General features: G+C 39.1%; 3 protein-coding genes across 4 annotated transcripts; 2 read left to right on the forward strand and 1 right to left on the reverse strand.

The window, feature by feature from the left end:
• The first annotated feature begins 117 nt into the window (after positions 1-117).
• LOC135347764 (lysosomal cholesterol signaling protein-like) lies at positions 118-9,919 on the forward strand. 2 transcript variants are annotated; one of them, XM_064545796.1, is made up of 16 exons: positions 118-260; positions 397-774; positions 1,731-1,900; positions 2,460-2,601; positions 2,857-3,001; positions 3,235-3,403; positions 3,666-3,824; positions 4,069-4,152; positions 4,352-4,445; positions 4,889-5,006; positions 6,062-6,173; positions 6,425-6,943; positions 7,011-7,106; positions 7,619-7,683; positions 8,779-8,919; positions 9,647-9,919. In XM_064545796.1, exons 2-16 carry the CDS (start codon positions 414-416, stop codon positions 9,849-9,851), a joined length of 2,580 nt encoding a protein of 859 aa, XP_064401866.1. In that variant the 5' UTR covers positions 118-260; positions 397-413; the 3' UTR covers positions 9,852-9,919. The 2 variants fall into 2 exon arrangements, with proteins under 2 accessions (XP_064401866.1, XP_064401867.1); XM_064545797.1 differs by having other exon boundaries at positions 134-260; positions 379-774.
• A 731-nt stretch (positions 9,920-10,650) lies between these two features.
• Positions 10,651-12,805, forward strand: LOC135347772 (L-dopachrome tautomerase-like). The gene has a single exon (XM_064545818.1). It carries the CDS (start codon positions 10,760-10,762, stop codon positions 12,575-12,577), a length of 1,818 nt encoding a protein of 605 aa, XP_064401888.1. The 5' UTR covers positions 10,651-10,759; the 3' UTR covers positions 12,578-12,805.
• A 628-nt stretch (positions 12,806-13,433) lies between these two features.
• On the reverse strand, positions 13,434-20,636 carry LOC135347785 (prominin-1-like). Its single transcript, XM_064545830.1, has 20 exons — positions 20,102-20,636; positions 19,361-19,446; positions 18,990-19,195; positions 18,702-18,895; positions 18,516-18,602; positions 18,209-18,435; positions 17,879-18,008; positions 17,752-17,822; positions 17,418-17,638; positions 16,863-17,015; positions 15,915-16,044; positions 15,762-15,868; positions 15,588-15,702; positions 14,982-15,111; positions 14,651-14,838; positions 14,415-14,552; positions 14,241-14,309; positions 13,947-14,036; positions 13,623-13,765; positions 13,434-13,570 (listed from the first exon to the last, which is right to left on the reverse strand). The coding sequence occupies exons 1-20, from the start codon at positions 20,349-20,351 to the stop codon at positions 13,555-13,557; spliced, it is 2,751 nt and encodes a 916-aa protein (XP_064401900.1). The 5' UTR covers positions 20,352-20,636; the 3' UTR covers positions 13,434-13,554.
• Positions 20,637-20,761: the final 125 nt, after the last annotated feature.

Raw genomic sequence — 20,761 nt, forward strand, 5'->3', positions numbered from 1 at the left:
CATGATGTCATGCAACTCATTAAAATTCCACCGGCACAATAGGCAATCCAACAGTCCCTTACCCCGAGGAAAGCTGGCGGCGAGTCTACTTATATATGGGTGACCTTTGGATAGACTGGACACCACCCCCTTCCTACAGATTGATGTAGAGAAAGGCGTGGTCTCCAGTCTACATGCACATACCGAATAATAATATGTAAGAAATCGTAACCTTAACCAGCTTCAAAACGTGGTCTCAGTAAATGCTAAGCGGAGTTCAGGTAAGTGTTCATAATCCATATTAATCACTGCTTGTATGCACTAAAAGTGCTTATTAATTTCACTGTTGGGATATTTTGTACAAAGGATGTGTCCATAAAACTATTATTATGTCCTCAGAAATACCCATTGCTGCAGCACACATATACATTGCTATGGTAGAAATGTCAGGCCCATCTGTGGACAGTCTCTTCCCAGCTATCGCTCAGTCATTTGTCGTCATCGCAATAGGCTATGGATTCGGTTTTTTTAAACTCATCTCTCCCAAAGAGTCGAAGAGTATCGGAACTCTCATTGGAAATCTATTCCTCCCTGCGCTCCTGTTCAAGAACCTCGCAATCCTTAATCTATCAGCAGTGTCATGGCCGTTTCTTGGAGGAATGTTGCTGGCCAAGTTCTCAGTATTTCTCGCCGTAGCACTTTTGACCATGATTTTGACTAGACAAGTCGGGACGGCTGGATTGTTTGGGATCTTTGCAACACAGTCCAACGACTTTGCTCTGGGGCTACCCATCGGTATGTGTGCTCACTAACCATGTCCTAGGTGTTCACCGACTACAGGCTGTTTGGTTGCATACATGCATGTGAGCATTTTTAAGAAGAGGTGGTACAACATGTTGCTTGGAATATACAGTCTCTCTATTGCTAGCCTAGTTCCCAGCCTAGAGGCTACTCTATTTCATGCAACGTACACACAGAGCAGTATGTTGCCTATAATTATGGGTTTAGCGTCTATATAATTATGTGCAATTCCTGGACTTAAAAAGGAATGCAAGCAACGTACATATAATTATCTTTGTAAACGGCTTGTGTAAATATTTATCTGGATACACGGTTTTAAGTGGTCCACAAAACCAGAACAATACATGTACATGTAAAAGCCTGCAGATGGCCAAAATCAATATGTTTATGTGAAGTTATTGTTCCCTGTACACCATGTGACTGTTGGTTTATTCATTGTGAGATTGCCATTATAATTATGCTATAATTATGCTTAACTGTCACTATTGACATCATAAGGTGTTGGATGCACACTTACATGTTTACAAATTGCACAGTGTCAGTTTCAGTATACAGAACTGTTGGTGGATTTAGTCTGTTGTATCGATGCATAATTATACATGTAGTTGCTAGCAATGATGTACAAATTTTATATACTTCTTTTGGCATTTGGAGTTAAAGGGACAAGAAGGTGATATGCATTATCTAAGAGAGATTGTTTCTTCTATTTTTACGGGCTATAAATGTAAACATCATCTATTAATTACTTTAATGCTTGTAGAGTGTATGTACACTGATGTGTATATGCAGTGGAAGCTCTTGGAGTTTAATTTTGATGTCGAAACTGCAAAAAGGCAATATTTTATTGTATTAATTGTAGTGTCCCTTGACATGGGTGTCTTTGGAGCTTCCACTGTACAATTGTAATTATAGCCACTTGTTTGATACATACGCACTACATATATATACAGTGACAGCTGTGTATGGGGAGTCGACTGGCATGGGTGATATGTTCGACTATACCAGCTACATCTACCTCCTGGCTATTGTGTCTCTGGCTATGATCAATCCGATAGGCTTCGTCCTCATGGAGTACAACAAACAGAGCCGCGACTCAAACAAGAAAATGTCTTGTGACAGGGTAGGTTAATTGCGTGCTTGCATGTGTCTGTTGAGAACTGTGCAATTACCAGTGGACATTTAATTAATGTTTGTAGAGAGTGCATAATTATTATGCACATAATTATGGCAGTGAAGCCTTCCCCAAGTTAATTAATCGTCTATCGTTGTTTACTACCTTTTTATGAACCGTATAGTGGGTAATTTTCATATGAACTGCCCAATTGAATATTAAATATTTGTACAGCTCAAGATAGTTACGTTGAACATAATAAAAATTAAATTGCGGTAGAATAATTTCGTAGTTTTAATTTTTGTATGATGCTCTACAATACGAAAATTTCCACCATATAAAAATAACGTGCTATACGGTATGTACAGTACATGTATGTTTCAATCGGAATCATGAAGTACGTAGCAAATCTTAAGTTAAAAGTTAATGCTTTAATTATTGTAAGTAGTTTAGAAACCTCGTATTAATGTACGTATCTTAGATCTGTACATGCACACAGTCGTGTAGAGAACATTGCCAAATTGAAGCTTTATATTTAAAACCGTAACACTTTTCCACCTGCACACAGATTTCAATTATACTTTTCCGCACTATGAAGGGTGTGGTATTGAATCCCATCATCTTCATGACGGTGCTGGGTATTGTGGTCAATGTCATCATATTCTTTGGGGTGAACAAAGGAGAGGGAAACAGCTCAGATAACCTACCAGGTACTGTACACGTACATTGTAGGTTGAGTGGAACCGATGAGTCTTGGAAGACTCTATCGGTTCCACTATAGTATTATAGAACTATGATGGGTTTAGAGCAACTCCTTTTGGCTTGGAAAACAGACCCAACTGGAAAGAAAGTGGAAGTACTTTTTTTAGTAAGCCTTAAATTTAATGCAGTGTGACATTTTTGGGGGTCTTTAGTAGATGTGTCAGTTTACGTATTGTGTATATTTATCATCTCTCCTTCTTCAGATTGGCTGGTAGGGTTCTTGGATGTACTGGGAGGGGCCTACGCCGCATGTGCCTTGTTTAACATCGGACTGTTCATGGTGGGAAAACTCGGGAAGGTCACTGGATCTTTACTACTCGTAGCCACTCTGCTTATTGCTGCTAAAACGTTTGTATTACATGTGTATTTAATTATGGCTAAATATATAATTATATTGTACGTGTGAGGTAATTACTACAGCACCTTTAGTTAGTAGGCTAGTTCTAACTGTATGTATAATTTTCAACCATGTACGTAATGCTGTTTGAGTATCAGAATATTTCCGTAAAAGATGATACATAAATTATTATAAGTATGATTATGGAGTTCTGTATGTATAATACAATTGTTTCTATTGTCAGGATCATCCTTCCGCTCATTGCGTATCGTGTTCTTTACTCTATACTGCCTGAGGGAGTGTTCAACTCATCGCAAGAGGCAGTCTCTACATTCGGCTTCCTCCTGGGGACTTTCCCTACTGCCCCCACAGTGTTTGTATTCTCCACACAGTACAGCCTCGCCATGGAGATTGTGAGTTCTGCGTGCATGCGTTTATATCATGTAAATTTCCTTTGATGTTCACACACATCAGTACAAGTAGCTATGTGATGAATTGTTTTTCTCTGGAACCGATTTTATAATATAATTATGCTTTAATGCCGGTACATGTACAATATAGGTGCTTTTTAAAGTTATAGAGGCGCTAAAAGACCAGACACCACATTACAGTCATGTACGCGTGTATACGTGGTATTTGTCACAAAGTTAGCGCAGTATCTCTCCCTCTCCACAGGTGGCAGCGTCTGTAGTCTTGTGCACATTCTTCTCGGCTCCGATCATGTACTTGTCTGCTCGGATGATTCTTGTGTTGTCTTCTGTCACTAGCGATAACTATAATAATGTCATCATGGACTCTCGAAATGACGTATCCATTGTCAGCTGTGTCTCTGTGGTGAGTTTTAGTTATTGGTTTAGCTGTTCAATATCACATACATGTAGTGATATAATTATTCTCCCCTGTTCAAGGTATTTGTTCACAGTTCTAAGTATGTCAAAAGAATGTTTTTTAGCGTGCAGGGAAACCACCTTGTAATAAATATATATTCCTATACATCCCACCCCACCCATTACAGTATTGATCGTTGTAAAACAAAATTGTCTGTCAGTCATTTTTGTCGTTATGGCGTCCCATCCAGGCATTTGTGTTCATCCTGTTTTTGCTTGCTCGGAGGTATCGATCTTTTGTACATGTCTTCGTCATGCATCTTATGGTGGCTATGGTAAGCTACATGACGTGTACGTGTACATGTATGTGTATGTGTATACAGTGTATTGACCACAAGACTGTTCAGTTGTATATTCATAATCGGATACATTCACCAAACTTTCTAATTAGAAATTTGTTCCCAAGTACAGTATACTTTCCATTCCATTTTGCATGTATTTGCACATAATATTATACTTTTCGTACCCCCACAGTTGGTTGAAGTGATTGGCGTATATATGTTGACAACAGTGACGGCGCAACATCTCGTGTACTGGGAGTTCTTCTGGTTCTCAATATTCTTCATCGGTACGTACATGTACATGCACGCTCATGATTATACCGTTTTGAAAAATACAGTACATTTGTTATTATACATAAGCCTCCTAGCTTTGACTGTACATTGTATGCCGATTACACTGTACTTAACTATCCATTGGGATGAATGTACTCAAATTCAATTCACCTCACTTTGTAAGTGAGCTGTATCTTTAGAGCTACATGTACATGCATAGAAAACCATTTTAACCACCAAAGGTATATGCATGTACATTAATGAACTTCCTATAACAGATGCTTAATTTGCACGTACAGGTCATTTACTCTTACAGTTGATCAATTTAGCGCAGTATCGTACTACATTAGACTGTGTACACAAGAGATTGATTGTACAGTAAGATACATGTACATACATACATTTGTGTATACTCCCAACGTCCTACAAAAATGTGTTCCAACCCTCTCCTTCTCAGGTGTCCTGTCCACAAGAACTTGGATGGCGTCCATGGCTGTGGGTCTATTGATTCTCATCATCAAGGGACCACAGAAAGCTGAGAAATCCTGGGTGCCTCTCATGTTGCTATCATGGGGGTGAGTAGAATCTACAATCTATATATTATGTACATGTATAGTCTTGAACCCTACTTCACATGTATAATCAGGCAATTTATGGGAGGTAATTCCCGCCAAAATAGCTTTTTCAATGAGAGATCCTTTCTTTGCGTAATTTTGTGCGAAAGGTGTATTTTTGAGTGGTCAGTTTTCTTATTGAGAGGTATATATTTGAGTGGTTATTATTAATTTTGACGAGCTGCACGTTTTTTTGGGGAGGTACATTTTTAGGTACGTTTACATGTACTGCACATCAAAGCTAAACTGTGCAATGAATGGTACATAGCTGTATAGCTGCTGCTGACATCTGCACTATACAATTAGCCGTGTGTGTGTGTGTGTGTGTGCGCGCGCGTGTGCGTGTGTTCCAACTGTAACTGCTCCAATGCGACAAAACTAACAGGCTTCTAGCCACGTTATCTTGGATTTTAATTCGTAGATTTGCAAACTAAAGCTTCTTTCTTGAGTTATGCATGGCTAGTTTAACTCACAGTGAAGGCTGTTGCAGTCTCTTCAGAATATTTTGTTGATGCAAATTTTCGTATGAACTACCCATTTAAATATTTCGTATTTTAAATATTCGTACAGCTCAGGTAGTGACATTGAATCTGTTGCGGTAGAATATTTCATAGTTTTAATTTTCGTATGATGCTCTTCAAAACGAAATAATTATACGAAAATACCCAGCTATACGGTATTAAAACTTCTTCATTATAGATCTACATGCTTCTATCCTTGAAGATCATTCATCAAGCCATCAGATAGACTTCTGTTTTCACTCTTCTATAATGACTGTGTGTGTTTATTCTCAACAATTGCACAAAGAAAACTAACACCTCTTCTATAACACCAATACTTTTGAGCGAAAACAAAACATGAGCGAAAGCAAAACATGAAAACATGGCATGAGGCATTAGCACAGCGCAGCTTGTACCACTTGTTATGTACATGTACTGTAGATGCAATCATCATAGTGTAAAATATGTTACAGTACGTACGTGATTGTTTAGTGTGTCTGTATTTTGTTGTTGTAGGATTCCTATTTTAATCACTGTTTTGTTGGTGGCTGTGTGCTCAGTCACTCAGTTCGAGGCTCACAAACATCTGCGCATGGTTGATATCTCCTTCCTCTTCGGGGAACCACAGGTACACGTATTTACAGTCATGCATGTGCAAAGTACATTCAATATCTACTACGAGTGTATGTAGCTATGATAGAGCTAGTCGCATTGTGGTCACCCTAGAAACTCACGAGCACTAATCCAGCCTATGTTGGCCTGCCCAAGTACATGTACATGTATATTGGTTTCTCTATGCAACATTAACTTAGTGATCTGAAAGCAATTGTTGGTTACCATGTACATCTTTATTGAACTGTCAATTTCCTCCCTCGCCAGTTAATTCTGTCTCTAGTTGTATTGGTGGCTTCCTTTATCATTGGGTTTGTGTGCGTGATGATCATCATACTGTCTGCAAGGAAAAAAAAGAGTCGAAGGGGCAAACAATGGCCAATGGAAGAGAAGAAGTCGAATTTTGAGTCCTCAGTGACATCGGTAGTACAAAGACATCCTGGTACCTCATTGAACAGTGGAGACTCTCTAGGATCAAGCATGAACGCGTCTGGGGGCACCACACCCCTCTTAACGGCAGGGAAATCCCCTTCGTATGGTGCCACACCCACTGATTCCAGTAAAACTGTAGATTTTGACTCACCACACAACTCATTTGACAACTCAATGGCGGAGAGAAACCCGTTGATACAGAAACCTCGTGAAGCAAGCCCAGAGCCCGACCAATCAGAATACAGCTTTAGTCTCCCTATTCAGTCCTTGGGTCTTTGGCACAAGGACAAGTCTGGTCAGCACCTGATGAGATTCATCGTTCTCATTCTGTTTCTTCTATTTTCATCGTTGGTGGTACAGTTTTAACATAGTGTTACGCTGATAGATGTTTTACCACAATTATTATTATACTATATCACAGGGCATACTGATCCTGATCTGGAAGCTGAGCTCCCCCCTCGTTACTGGGATATTTATTGCTGTGAATGTACTAGATACTGTCACCAACTTTGGACAGGTATATACACAAGTCTATTTGTGTTGAGTTTGACCTTCATAAAGTTGTCATAACTTTGTCATACTTCACTGAAATTCAAAGTTTCATATACCATCAATTGGATTCCTTGTTAAAAAGCGCTTCTATCTATATGCTGTAGAGCTGGTAAGCTCCAACCAGCTAAAAGTTAGCATTTTTCATGTAGAAGTCCCAGGCATACTTGTCCACCACATGAGCATAAATGAAGCCATAATTGACCACATAACTTGGGTCGAACTCAACGCAAATAGACTTTAGTCCCTTCATTTGCTTTTAACTGATGTACATTGTACATACATACATGTACCAATGTGTATTAATGTCATTGTACAGTAGCTTGTACGCACATGTACATGTACATGTATCTATTAATAACTAGTTTTGACTGCGTATGATTTGTACATTCATCATCAATATCTATATGTATGTACGTAGCTGTTCAAATGCTATCGGTAGTAATCCTGCTGTTTATTATCCCATTGTTGTTGCTGCAGGGATTCTTCATATTAGCTGTGTTTGGATTTGAGAAGCACTGGTTCTGGGTAGCTCTGTACAAAAAGTGAGTGATTATGCCTTAGTGACTGATTTCTTTACATGTACATGTATATAGATCTAATAATTATATTTTGTCTCGATAATTTATATTGTACACAACGAGATGCTCAGTAGAGCATTCATCCCGTATGTTGAGCTTCATCACACAGCGGCAAAACGGATATACGATAACTTTTACCGTGAATGATCGTGAAAATCTATAGCACCGATTAGAAAACAGTGTTTTTGTCGCCTTTGAAGATCACCTACAAGTTTCAACATGTACATTTACATGTATAAGTGCCCCATTATTTTTTAACCACTGTCTGATTAGCAGTTAAAGCAGTCCATGAAAGTGTGTAGTTCGCTCAAACAGCTCATTTTTGTGTCCACACACACCAATCGCCCTACCTCTGCTGCGCTCGCGCACGCAAAGGGTAAAGATATTGTTTATGTTTTGATGTGGACACTTTTTACCTTTTACCTGCGCGCCATTAACGCCTTAAGATGTCATAAACGGGTGCCCTGTACTGCGTGCACCAGAAATGCCAGAAATGTCACGGAAAGCACACAAGGGTGATAAAATCGAGGCATCTAGCAAAGTGCATGTTTCGGCGCGCCCCGTACCAAATATACGTGTCGTCCTGCAGTACTTCGAGGCTGTCGAAAACGTCAAGGATCCTCTGCACATTCCGACCGTTATTTGCAAAAGTGGGGAGAGTATTGGGTGTGGTTGGGTTGGGTTACCAATGGGGGAAAAGGGAGCCAAAATTGAGGTCAGTGGGTGAGAGTTCGTCATGCAGATATGCATGTGAATCGGATTTTAGCAGAGAATCATTTGCAGGTAATCATTAAAGTAAATTAAATTATCATTTTCTAGGAAGTGTCATATTTCTATGCCAGTAGACCACCTGTAGCTGGCTTCTTAGCTGTATAGAATCCCTCCCAAGTGACTGGTAGCTTCCTCTCATAACACCACATGCAGGCATACAGCACTAATTGATCTTTGCTGCGCCTTGGTCAATTAGTGACTTAATTGCCTCAGCACCACTACACTCAACTTCACAGCTGTGAAACCTACTACACATGGTATAACTAAATCATATTATTCCCTTCTCAGGTTGCGTCGTTTATTCTTCAAAGTTGAAGTGGTTGATTTGCCGAGGGAAGAGGATGTTGAAGTTTCTGTTCTCGACCTCTGCAAGACATTCAATCAGAACCATAAGGAACTCTGTATAGCAGACATTGTCTCCAACAAAAAGTAAACATGTGTACATTTGGAATTACACGTACAGTGCTGCATGATCCTAATTATACAAGCTACAGTTAAAGTTTAGACCACCTTTCTTATTATAGTCTCGTGAATTAGCTGCCCTTCTTTTGGCTGCATGATTCATGAGACTATTATACCTTCTTATAATGACTGGTTTCAAAGAGCATTGTTCAACAGCATACATGCATGTGCATTGTACAGAGCAATTATTCACTCCTCCTGGAATTATACATTTCTGTATAATTATATCTCATGCATGATCTAGAAGGCTCCCATAACTTTGGATGTTGTATATAATTTGTGTACATGAAACTTTCTTTAGTAGGAGTCAGAGGAGGTCGACACCACTTGCTAATTATGACTTTTACGAATCCTCGTGTGATTTTGTCTAGCACACGAAAAGCCATTTGTTTGTTCACTAACTAGGGCTAACTAGAAGCTAATTCTGAAGACATGTATAGCTAGTGTTGTCACGTAGGTACATGTATAGTGGTCGCGCGTCACGTGACAATTACATAATTAGCAGAAAGATCAAGAGGTGTCCATGAGTAGGAGTGTACTTTTATTGTTGGCCTACTATTACAAGACTGAACACTTCCAGGTGGTACCAGTTACTACTGTGGTAATTTACATGTTCATGGCTATACATGTTGTGTTTTGTACATTCATGGACTACTGAAAACTCAGCTACTATTTTACCTTGTTTCATGCATAGATTCTTACTGCGGACATACGACACTGTGTTCAGTGGTGTGGACCTAGTGGACTGGCTGGTGAGGAAGGGCGTGGTCAAAGACAGGGAAGCTGGAGTACAATATGGAGAATCTCTCTTGGTAGGCAGAGTCGTAGCTCATGTTAGTAACGAACACTATTTTCATGATGAACCTTATTTTTATCGGTTTTGTGACCAAAAAAACTGATTGAGTGGCTTTTTAATTCGTGGTTTATTGGTGTGTTTGCAGTTTGAGAACATAATTATGTTTACACACATGCTGCCATCTGGCATATTGTATGCATGTATGCTCTAGCTATTATCTATGTTACATGCAAGAGTGATTGACGCATGCATGATTGCAATAGCTGGATTTTTGTTGTGCATGTGGCCACCATGCATTGCACTATCACTATCTTCAAGAGTTCATTAGGAACTCTTGCTATCTTCTATCTGCCTGGGCCTCACCCTGGAATGTTTGTGGTTTATTTGGCATTTTGCTCAATCAAACTTGGTACTACTACAGATTCTCGGGCGCCTTATGCAGTGATCAGTACAACCCCTATTCTGTGGTATGCATGGACGTATACATAATTTATAACGAGCACTATAAATTATACAGTAGAACCTCAATTATCCAGCTTGCCTCGATGGAACCAAGGTGTCCGGATAATCGAGACTCTACTAAATATATCTACTCTCCCACTATCGGCATTTATTTAACTTTTGTAGGTACAAAAGCAATAAAATGTCATGCTTACACCACAATCAAAGTTAATGCTCCATAAACATTAATTAGCTTTATTTTATAACTTGTGCCAATATTACTCAACACATTCATAATGTGATTTTTGTTGCTACATGTACTATAGTATAGCGCTATAAAGCATGTAGATTGGATGCTGTTGTTAGGTACGTGTTTTTGTGCATGATTCCTCTAATATTCTGCACTTAAAAGAACCCCACATACATTACATGTAACATGATACCTCTTTCTATAGCTTCCATATACTGGGTATTCAATTACAGTGAGGAATTTCACACAATTGAGCTATAGCCATCATGTTACCTTCCAAGAAAGCAGTAGTAGCTCAGTTGTGATATTATGCTCAAATAATGGCTCTGAAGTACAGCTTTGTAATATGTTTGCTTTTCTATTGTAGAAATACATATAGCCAGTTTCCAGCAGTTTGCAATACTCAAGAAAATCTGCAATCCAAAACCTGTTGCCCAAATGTTTGTGGAGGACCTACCAGAGGAATCTGCACCAACTTTACTAAAGAAATTACCTCCCAATGGGGAAAAGCTTCTCCTGACATTGTAAACGTAATGCGTGATTCTCCTAATAATCCACTGAAAGGGTCTGTTGATTCTCGTTTTCTTTGGCCAACTCTTGTTTTTGACACGTTTTGTAATTGTAGTGGCAAGTTTGGTGGCTACGACTGTATGGAGTGTGAATTTGGTTGGACAGGAGAAGATTGTCAAACACGAAAGACACCTGTTGTGCGTCATAGTTTCCATAGCCTGTCAGACATAAAAAAGAAAGAGTTTGTTGAAGCTACATTACTGTTAAAGAATGAAATAGGACAATGGAGTGTTATTGTAGAGGAACCTGCTAACTATTCAAGTAACCCCGCCACACTACAGAATGTCAGTACCTATGATTTCTTCACTTTCTTGCACTACTTTGCCACGAAAGGATCAGAAGTAAATTCGAAATGTAAAAAACTATTACACCAGGACCTTGCTATTGACTTTGCCCATGATGGCCCTGTTTTCCCTGTTTGGCACAGACGATACTTGCTAACTGTTGAGAAAGAGTTTCAACGAATAATGAATAACCAATTGTTTGGGCTCCCTTATTGGCCATGGGAACAAAACGATAAATCTCCATTTGACAAAAAGTACTATGGCATACCATCCAGCACTCCAGTTGGTAAAAATGTAACTGGTGACTCAATCAATTCTGCCAAGTGGAATACCATTTGTGATCAAAATTGGTGGAACTTAAGCCGATCTGATGACTGTGCTCTAGAATGGAAAGTTTGCAATCCAGCGATAGAATTACAATCGGCTAGATCGTTACAAAGAGGGCAAACTAACCTCAACTTTACTTATCTTCCCCACCTGCTTGAAGTAAAAATGGCTCTTGCTGCTCCATTGTATGATGTTCCTGATTCCAATGGTATTTATAGTGAAAATAGTCCTCGTTCTAGCTTCAGAAATCGATTGGAAGGATGGATCCAGATTTGTTCAGCAGTAAATTGTGTTGGAAGACGTGGACCCACTTGTATGCATAACACTATCCACACTTGGGTTGGTGGTCACATGTACGCTCGGTCTTCAACAATTAATGATCCCGTATTCAATATTCACCACTGCAACACCGATCGCATTTTTGAGAGCTGGATAAAGCGATTCAATGCATCCAGTCTCCCACCTTATGTTCCTGAGCAGGGTGGGCATCCTGGAAAGAACAAAGATGACTACATTGTACCTTTCTTTCCAGTAATAAAAGCTGGCAAACAATACTCCAACCGAGGCTCTGAAGAATGGGGTTACGTGTATGATGAGTTAGTTGTTGCGGACATTGATGACAAAACAATTTTAGACTGCAGCATGGACATACGCAGTTGTCTTCGCTGTGATGCTAACGGAACATGCACATCGCCCTGGGGCTGTAGCAATCAAACCTGCCCTTCACCAGTCATAGCATCAATTCAGGGTGAGGAGGAGGCCACTGATATTACTGTAACATTGAATGATGATGATGCACTTGCATTGGGTTTGGGTCTTGGATTAGGACTCAGGTTTCCATTAATCATCATTATGATTTTTATTATTGGCTCAATAGTGAAAATGATTCGATCAAGGAGACATAGCGGACAGAGTGTGGTAACACCACTTTTACGTCGAAATGGAGAGACAAATTGAGTGTAATGTCGTAATTAATTTGTGAGCATTGCCATATAATCACCTCTGTACAGTATTTACATATATATAGACGTAAATGCGTTAGCTTCTTATTTATTTTTGTTCCTAACCTAGCTAGATCTATACATGATTAGCCTATTATACATGTTTACTGTTTCACGCTTGTATTAATATCCCTGTACGTTCGGTATAAAACAGGAAGGTTTGCATTGATGTCAGCTGCTTCAACGGTTTTTACCACTATTAGGCCAGCAATGTATAATTATAGCTGTCAAGCCTGTAGTGCCACAGCAATCACATCAACTGGCCAAAGGCATGTATCAGAATGCTGACGTGCATACAAGCATATGGCCTTGTGGGATATATACGCAGGGTATAATAATGATTTTGGACTATTATTACAGCCACAATCTGGATGAGATGGCTTCCTTCCCACTCAATTCTGAGAATCTTGTAATTGAGCCCATGCACTTGCGTCCATTCATTGGATGAATCATCAGTTGTAAAGTAAAAAATGCGACCCTCTAAAAATACGTTATATACCAGCAGGAGTGTAACAACCTTCAAAAGAAGCGATCTACATAGGTGTCCACGTATTTAAGGTTTTGCTTACCTTTTTGCCTCACTTCACTTTACTCTCACTTTACCTGTATTGTCAGTTGATGTTTTGCTTCTCAATCTAAGAATTTGGTTAAGCTACACTGTGAAGTTAATTTGTCTGTAACTAGTTGTTGTTGCCTATAGCTAGGAGCCTGTCTCTAGCTAATTTTTCTAGCCTGTCTAGAATCCCTCTACGTACACCAAGATAAGTAGGCCTCTGACTACCTAATGTATCCCCGTCGAATAAGCGTTGCAATAAAATTACGAACTGTTGATACAATCCTCAAATAATAATAATTATACACTACATTTTATCATTCTATGTATATAGGTGTTAAAAAGTGTATTACACTAAGTATATACTTATTATACAGTGTTCAGAAAGCTTTCATCCTGCAAGTATAATATAGATACACATGTTTCAAAAACAAATGTTATAACTTACGGATAGGCGTTATCATAATTGTTGTCACGATCTTGTCTACCACGTGTTTCTCTTTCCCTGAAGAAGCTTGCAGCGAGAGTAGCGAATATGATCAGTGGAATATAAAGCACTGCACAGAAACCCAGCGACCACCAGAAACCATTCTGAAAGAGGATAAATGGATCATTGCTTCATTTCTGTTAATTGTGCAAACCAGTACGTCTTAATTCATTAACCTACGACTCCCTACGAGCTACAAAAAATCAGTAAATTTGACTATAGACAGACAGTTCAAAGAGTGCGTGTTAAATGCGAACAATTAACACAATACACTGTTCAACTCACCAATCCATCTACAAAGTCTCTGCATATCACATTGTGTATCTGTGTGTACACTCCATACACAGGCTGGCATCCACCAACATTGGCAATTATCTAGATACAAAAAAAGTTAATCCAGCAGGATATACTGTAAAAAATGATATGTGATTTTACCACAATAGTCCCACGCATCATTTTTTACAGTGTATAGCTACAGTGTATAGCTATAATGCTGGTATATCGTAACGAAATCACATACGTACATAATGTTGCAGATTGTCGCTCATGCGTGTGACACTGAATATTTATATTAGTTACCTGGCTCTCCAAATGATCAATGTATTGGTCTAGATAGCTTAACGATCTCGATAGGGTACCTCGAACTGTCTGTATGTATAATAATACCACTGATAATTTGAACGCATATAATAATGTACAGTCACTACAGCGGGGTTTTGTTATGCATCTGATGCTGATGTTATGTAGTCTTACGCCATTAATAAAGTCTTCGAGAAAGGGCTGAGATATGTCTACCAGCTCCTCTGCAATCTGATTGGCCAGTGGGGCAATGGTCGCCCCCAAAGCTCCTTTGATATTCCCCAGTTCTTCGACGAAACTTTCCAACTCATTCTATAAAACAAATAGTAGCTTAATGCTGTGTATACATTATACAGGCATAGGTGACTGTATACAGTGATGCATACCAGCAGATGAAAGATATAACTTACAACAGAATTAAGCAGAACAGGCACAACGTTATTGCAGACAATCTCGAATTCAACAATGAGCTCATTAATCTTATCAACGACATCATCTTCTCCAAGAGCTGCTATTTGGGAACTCAGATTCCGCAGCTTCTCTATGCTATTATTTAAATCAGCTCTGACAATGGCTGACTCAATCTCAGTAGCAACGCCTGCATATAATTATGGTGACGATAACATTATAGTACATCAAGTTCCATCACTAATAACGCAAACATGCTTATATGAAAACACCATGAAAACGTAGTGTTCATATTATCAGTAATTATACCGTATAGATAAACTGTATAGCAACCTGTAATGTTGACGTTAGTGATGTTGATTGCGTCAAGTTGACCCAGCCCATCCTGTATCACGTTGCTGAGGTTTGCTGGGTCAATATTTAAAACAGCATCCGCAATGCTCGAGTCAATAGAAGCCTGCAGCTGGAAAAATACCCAGTTTTGAGCACAACAGCTTAGCTCGGCAAATCATGCATATACAACACTGATTGGAGAGACGGGTGACTCTGGGCCAGAGGAGGTACGACATAGGTTGACCTGAGTCTACATACGTACAAGTGTTAAACATTCCAACAGAAGTAACAAGAAGGCTAAAGAGCAAGCTACTACCTTTTTTGAATAAACAAGTTAAAGAAATCAATCACCTTTTCACCATTTAATAATAATATTATTAAGTTATCCCCTAAAATCGGTTAATTAATTAACTTTAGGGCTCAAAATGGGGCTTTACTCTAAAATGCCAGATTTTAGCCGGTACTTATGTTCCATACATCTGGGGCTGAGCTTACTCTTTAGCTGTCTTATTTTGTTTGGAACATGTTGTTACATGCAATGCATTACTGTAACAGCAACAGTGACAATTAATGTCATGCATGCATTCTACCCTAAGGCTAGCTTACTTGTGTAATGTTAAGTACACTACGTATTGCACCCCCAATTGAACCACTGGGCAATGGAAGAAGCGCTCCAAGGTTGAGGGCAGTGAACAGGGCAGTATCTTCGTCTTCACATTGTCTATAATTTTAAAGCAGTGCCCGTATATGACGTAATTAGCATATTCTACATCACCTCACCTGAAGAAACCTGAAATGGATGGGATGTCACGTATGGAAAATGTTGCATTTCCTGACGCTCCAGTTAGAGCTTCAATAGTGTCCCTTACCTCTGGGCGGTCAATTGTCTGCAATTAAGCAAGTTGATCAAGAGTTTATTAATGCATCAATTACCTGAGCAAACAGGTCGTAGTCTGGTCCTTGGACTGCCTGGCAGATCTTGAGAGAGTTGGCTCCAAAGAAGAAGAAAATGGCAGACAAAAGCAGGAGAAAAAACCCAAACAAGAATGCTGTGCCAATTCCTCTGTATACACAAGTCATGTACATTGTGGTAAGGATGGACAAATGACAAATTTCTGCAAGACTCTATGTGCTGGATAAGATTAATTAGCTTGTCTTAGACTAATTAAGAAAAAGATTAGTCCTCCCGGGGGGGGGGGGGGGGGCAAATTTTTTTTAGTTTCTTGAAATGCCTTATATAGTAGACTGTAGACCCTCTAGTTATAAATTAAGAATTTGCATACTGGTGGAGGGGAAGCTGAAGAGTATATAGGGAAGATGCTGCCCTCCTGCCCCCCCCCCCCCCCCCACTGGATAGAACCCTGCTAGCTGCATCAGCCTGCGTGAAACAAGTTCTGTATACACACTAAAAAAACTACATATGCACCATTAGCATTCAAACGTTCATTTCTACATACAAAAGATGGTCGTTCAGTCAACATGCACAATTTGTTTAAAGCTTTACAGGCAGATTGGCTTTTTATTTGCCTTAGATATCATGTACTCCGCACCTAATTTGGAACATAGCTTCCTCGCTAAGGGCCAAGTTTTGTTCAGTAAAAATGATAGGAAATTTTCACCTCATAATAATATTATAGAAGCAGCGCTGAGAACCAGAGTGCATGAGCTAACCCAAAATCAAATCGTCCATTGTGCATTATATCTTATACACCCTCCCAGATATTAGTTAAAACTATTTGAAATGTGTTTTGACAGCAATTCATGGTACTAGAGGTACTTAACGATTTTATTTGGTTCTCAGCTCTTCCTTACTTGTATAAACATAAATCGACAGCTTTCAGGACTATAATTATTATGATTATGCTTTTTTGTCCAACATACATGAGTAGGAAAATGCCTCCGCAGTTTGACAGTGATGATCTTTCTGATGGTAGTCGACCTTTGTTGAACCCGACAAACCCACATACCAGACCGATCCATATCAGCCCAATCGTTACCAGTGTCATCGAGCAAACAACAATCCCAAATGCATACCTACCAATAAAGGAGAAGTGTTTACATAATAGAAGCATTAATCAGTACTGTTTTGATCCATGAAGCTACATCAACAACAATAATTACGTACATATAGGCTAACTAGATCAACAAGGGAAAGTTCATCAAGAACTCTTAGCTACGTAAATATAACTGGTAATTTTCGAGAGTCTAATTTGTTGCGAATTGGCTATTTTTGTGAATTTCGCATATAAAAATTATTATAAAATATTTTCGAGGATAGGATTGTTTTTAGCAGACTTGCAAGCATTTTTGCAGTTGAAAAGTTCCCGACTTGGTAAAATCCACGAAAATATATTAGCCCTTGAAAATTATCCGCTATACGGTATAATTATAATCTTAGCTACAATGCCTGAGGAGCGATGCATGTGTTTGTAATACCTGTATGTGTCAAACATCCTGATGTAATCAAATGAAGCATTGATGATGCACTGCCTCACGTAACCAAGTGAGAGCTCAAAGAACCCAGGAGAGACTGTGGGGGAACTAGTGCCATTGTTAAATGAGGTATTTAAATTGAAGTTGGGCAGACCAACTCTTGTGAAGGCTTGGAAGCCATCTAGTGGTGGACATTGGTCAGCGAGAAAGTCATTGTTGAGGATCTGCATGACACATTGTATTGTAATAGATGACAAATTGGATTGTATTCTAGCTTAGTGCACTGCATGTTTTACTATTGTTTGTTAGTGTTTTTGGTAATAAAATTAATGCTCACCTCATTTGCGAGACTTCCTATTTGCCTGATTAAACCCAGGCCCAGTGTACCATTTGATATGGTTCGTATTTCTGTCATGATTAAAAAAGCGAGTCATTGATACATTACACTCATAAAGAGATCTTACGTTGTATTGCCGAGTTTAGTTGACTTTGAACTTCAGGTGAAAAGATATTCACGAGTTGATCTGCATTTTGGCCATCGATGCTCCCCACAGCACTTTCTACATCTGTGATTAGCATTCTCACATCTGATACCTATATACAGAGTGTACACAAACTGTAATTACAAACTGGTAGAGAAAGGAAATCATAAATTGCACTGACAATAATTATGCCAAACCTTTCTAGTGGATGTTTTTACCATACCAACTAGCGGGAAATTCAATGTTTTTCGTGAAGTGCCTTGAAAATTTCGCGCTATACAGTAATATATAATATTATAGACAGAAACTCACATCAGGAATTCCACTGATAGCAGTATCTACTGTTGTGATGAGGGGGTTCACAACACTCCGGCACAAGAGAATAGTGTCTGCACTAAGTGATGCAATGCAGGCCTGAGCGAGAGTACCCAGATTACTTAAGATGCTCTGTAGACTCGAGCCAAGCACTTCGGTTGTATTTATTAAAATGTTTCCAAAAGAGGTGATGTTGTCAGCAAGATTTCTAATTTCCTGGAGGCCTGTAAAAATACTTACGTTTAGATACTCAACATATAAAACTGAAACAAGTTATAGCTACGGATCGGAGTCATTAGCTTACTGGTAATATTCAATTGATTTCCAACCCCATTTTGTTGAAGTTGTGCCCTAATGTCTCCCACTGTATTGGCCAATTCTTCACTCACACCTGCAAAAGAGAGTGTTCTTAATGTTTTGTGGTTTCGGTGATAGTGTACGTTTTGATGCACGAGTCTCTTCAATATTAGCTGGATCTATATGTACGTACCTTCTGCTTCGCTGATTATAGTGCTTGCTACTCCTCCATCTGACACCAGTTGACAAAAAAGCTCAAACACCTCTCGAAAAGTGTCAGTGAGATAATTCACTGTGTTGTCAGTTACACTATTGATGGTCACTTGCAAGTTGCTCAAGGTTTGGAATGTCTGCTCATTGCTGAAAAACGATAGCACAGCTGCAGCCCTGTACATGTGTGAATGGTATGAGGAATTGAAGAATCTAATTTCTATAACAGGTTATGACTGATTAAAACCAACTACTAGATCGGACAACTTACAAGAGGATAAGGGTGATAAACAAGAGAATGATTGCATAGGTGAACATCAAACAGTCATTGTTCTTTCGATGTACTTGATATCGGCCCGCTCCACATTTGCCACAGCAACGACAACACAAGTAGCAACAGCCACAGAAACAACAGCACAGTCCAAGGAGCACTCCTACCAACGTGACTGCTAGGATACCAGCCCACCACATTGCAAACTGTATAATTATATGGTGCAGGTGTGAAATTATTCATGCAAACTCTAAGGAGGGGGTATATCTTTCATAAAAGGGTGCTGCCACTACCAAAGCAGACTGCCAGTGTAAAGGGACAACATAATTATTACAACCTATAATTGTATATGGAATCGGTTACAAAATTACATTTTGTAAGAAAGATAGAGGGTCGAATCCATCAGACAGTGCTGGAGAAGACTGAATAGATGTGTTGATGACTGGGAGAATCAAATCTGCAAAAAACAAAAACTATACTTCATAATTATTACCGTATTACTAGATAATTTTTGTGGGTGTTGCGAATGAGCCAAATCAGTAGAATTGTGTTCTGGCAAGGATCGCTTGTCATTCCAGTACTAGTTTAGGTTTTGCGATTTAATTCTACAAAGTGATCAACGCTCGCAAAGTTCGCTTACGTTTGATGCTCGCCAACATTCTAGTAACACGATGTACAATTTACGGTTTATGATTACATCAGAATTTTTATTGACATAATGTTATAAACGTCACGTACAGCAGCATGTATTTGTTTATTGTGGCTCAGGCATGTAACATGGTACGACTTCTTTCCTCGTTTAGACTGTTTGTTTACTTCCTGATGTGGCTAGACTAGTTGTTTGTTGACTACGTGTAATTATAGGGATTCGGGTAAACTGTATTCCCCGGTCCACATTACGTTTTTTGGCACAACTAAATAGCCAATGAAAGCATTTAAAAATGATACATGATGAGTTGTGAATTGAACTGTCTGACTATAAATCTCAAGCAATAATTATAGATCTCACCTGCATGCACCATGCATGCATGCAGAGCTAGAATCTATATAGGATGTCTGCAATTAGGCAAAATGTTCAGCCGCATCAGTATAATTATACACACACAACGCACCATATGGTAGCCCTCCATTCCTCACGATGTCCACAAAGCCATTAGCCAGAGAGAACCACGTCCGACTGACCAAGCTGGCATTGTAAGAGGCGTCCACTGGTCCAGAGCCTTCAGAAAGTGGAGTGAAAGCTATTGTGCCATTTAAAATGGTCAGTGGTTGACTGGGGCATTGTAGGTCTATTTGAGCACAAGCCAGAGTCAGTGATGTTGTAAGCAATACTGCATTCAACCACAACTTATTTGCTGACATCTTCTATGATTACAGTTGTAAATCGAAGCTTTGAGTTTTACAGTAGCTCTACAATTTGCTTATACGGTCTACCACACAAATCAAGAACTATACATGCAGAGAATATAATTATAGATCCCTGCATGAGCTAGCTAGTATGTCTCTTTATAAACACTTTCAGATCTACTATAGTGTATGGAGTACTATATTCTATTCTTATTCAGGTACTGTTCATTATTAAACTGGTGCATGCATGAATCATTGCATTATAGATCTAGATATTGCACTAAGAGATTGGGTAATTTCCTGTTAGACCTGTAATATGTCTATCATTATAGATCTAGATATTGCACTATTAATTTTAAAGTCATATGCATAGTCTTAGATCTATACGTAACAATTGCTATCAGTGCACCTGTAATAATTATGTC

This window comes from Halichondria panicea, chromosome 14, assembly GCF_963675165.1.
Source record: "Halichondria panicea chromosome 14, odHalPani1.1, whole genome shotgun sequence".
NCBI lineage: Eukaryota > Metazoa > Porifera > Demospongiae > Suberitida > Halichondriidae > Halichondria > Halichondria panicea.

What these genes read in the sequence shown, in the direction of transcription:
- LOC135347764 (XM_064545796.1), top strand. Translation starts at nt 414, where the DNA reads ATGGTAGAAATGTCAGGCCCATCTGTGGACAGTCTCTTCCCAGCTATC. An exon ending in AGAAAATGTCTTGTGACAGG is followed by an intron (nt 1,901 to 2,459) that starts GTAGGTTAATTG and finishes ACCTGCACACAG; the next exon opens with ATTTCAATTATACTTTTCCG. An exon ending in CTGTCACCAACTTTGGACAG is followed by an intron (nt 7,107 to 7,618) that starts GTATATACACAA and finishes TTGTTGCTGCAG; the next exon opens with GGATTCTTCATATTAGCTGT.
- LOC135347785 (XM_064545830.1), bottom strand. Translation starts at nt 20,351, where the DNA reads ATGTCAGCAAATAAGTTGTGGTTGAATGCAGTATTGCTTACAACATCA. An exon ending in TATAATCAGCGAAGCAGAAG is followed by an intron (nt 18,603 to 18,701) that starts GTACGTACATAT and finishes TCTCTTTTGCAG; the next exon opens with GTGTGAGTGAAGAATTGGCC. An exon ending in TCCATTTCAGGTTTCTTCAG is followed by an intron (nt 15,703 to 15,761) that starts GTGAGGTGATGT and finishes TTAAAATTATAG; the next exon opens with ACAATGTGAAGACGAAGATA.
- LOC135347772 (XM_064545818.1), top strand. Translation starts at nt 10,760, where the DNA reads ATGGCTCTGAAGTACAGCTTTGTAATATGTTTGCTTTTCTATTGTAGA.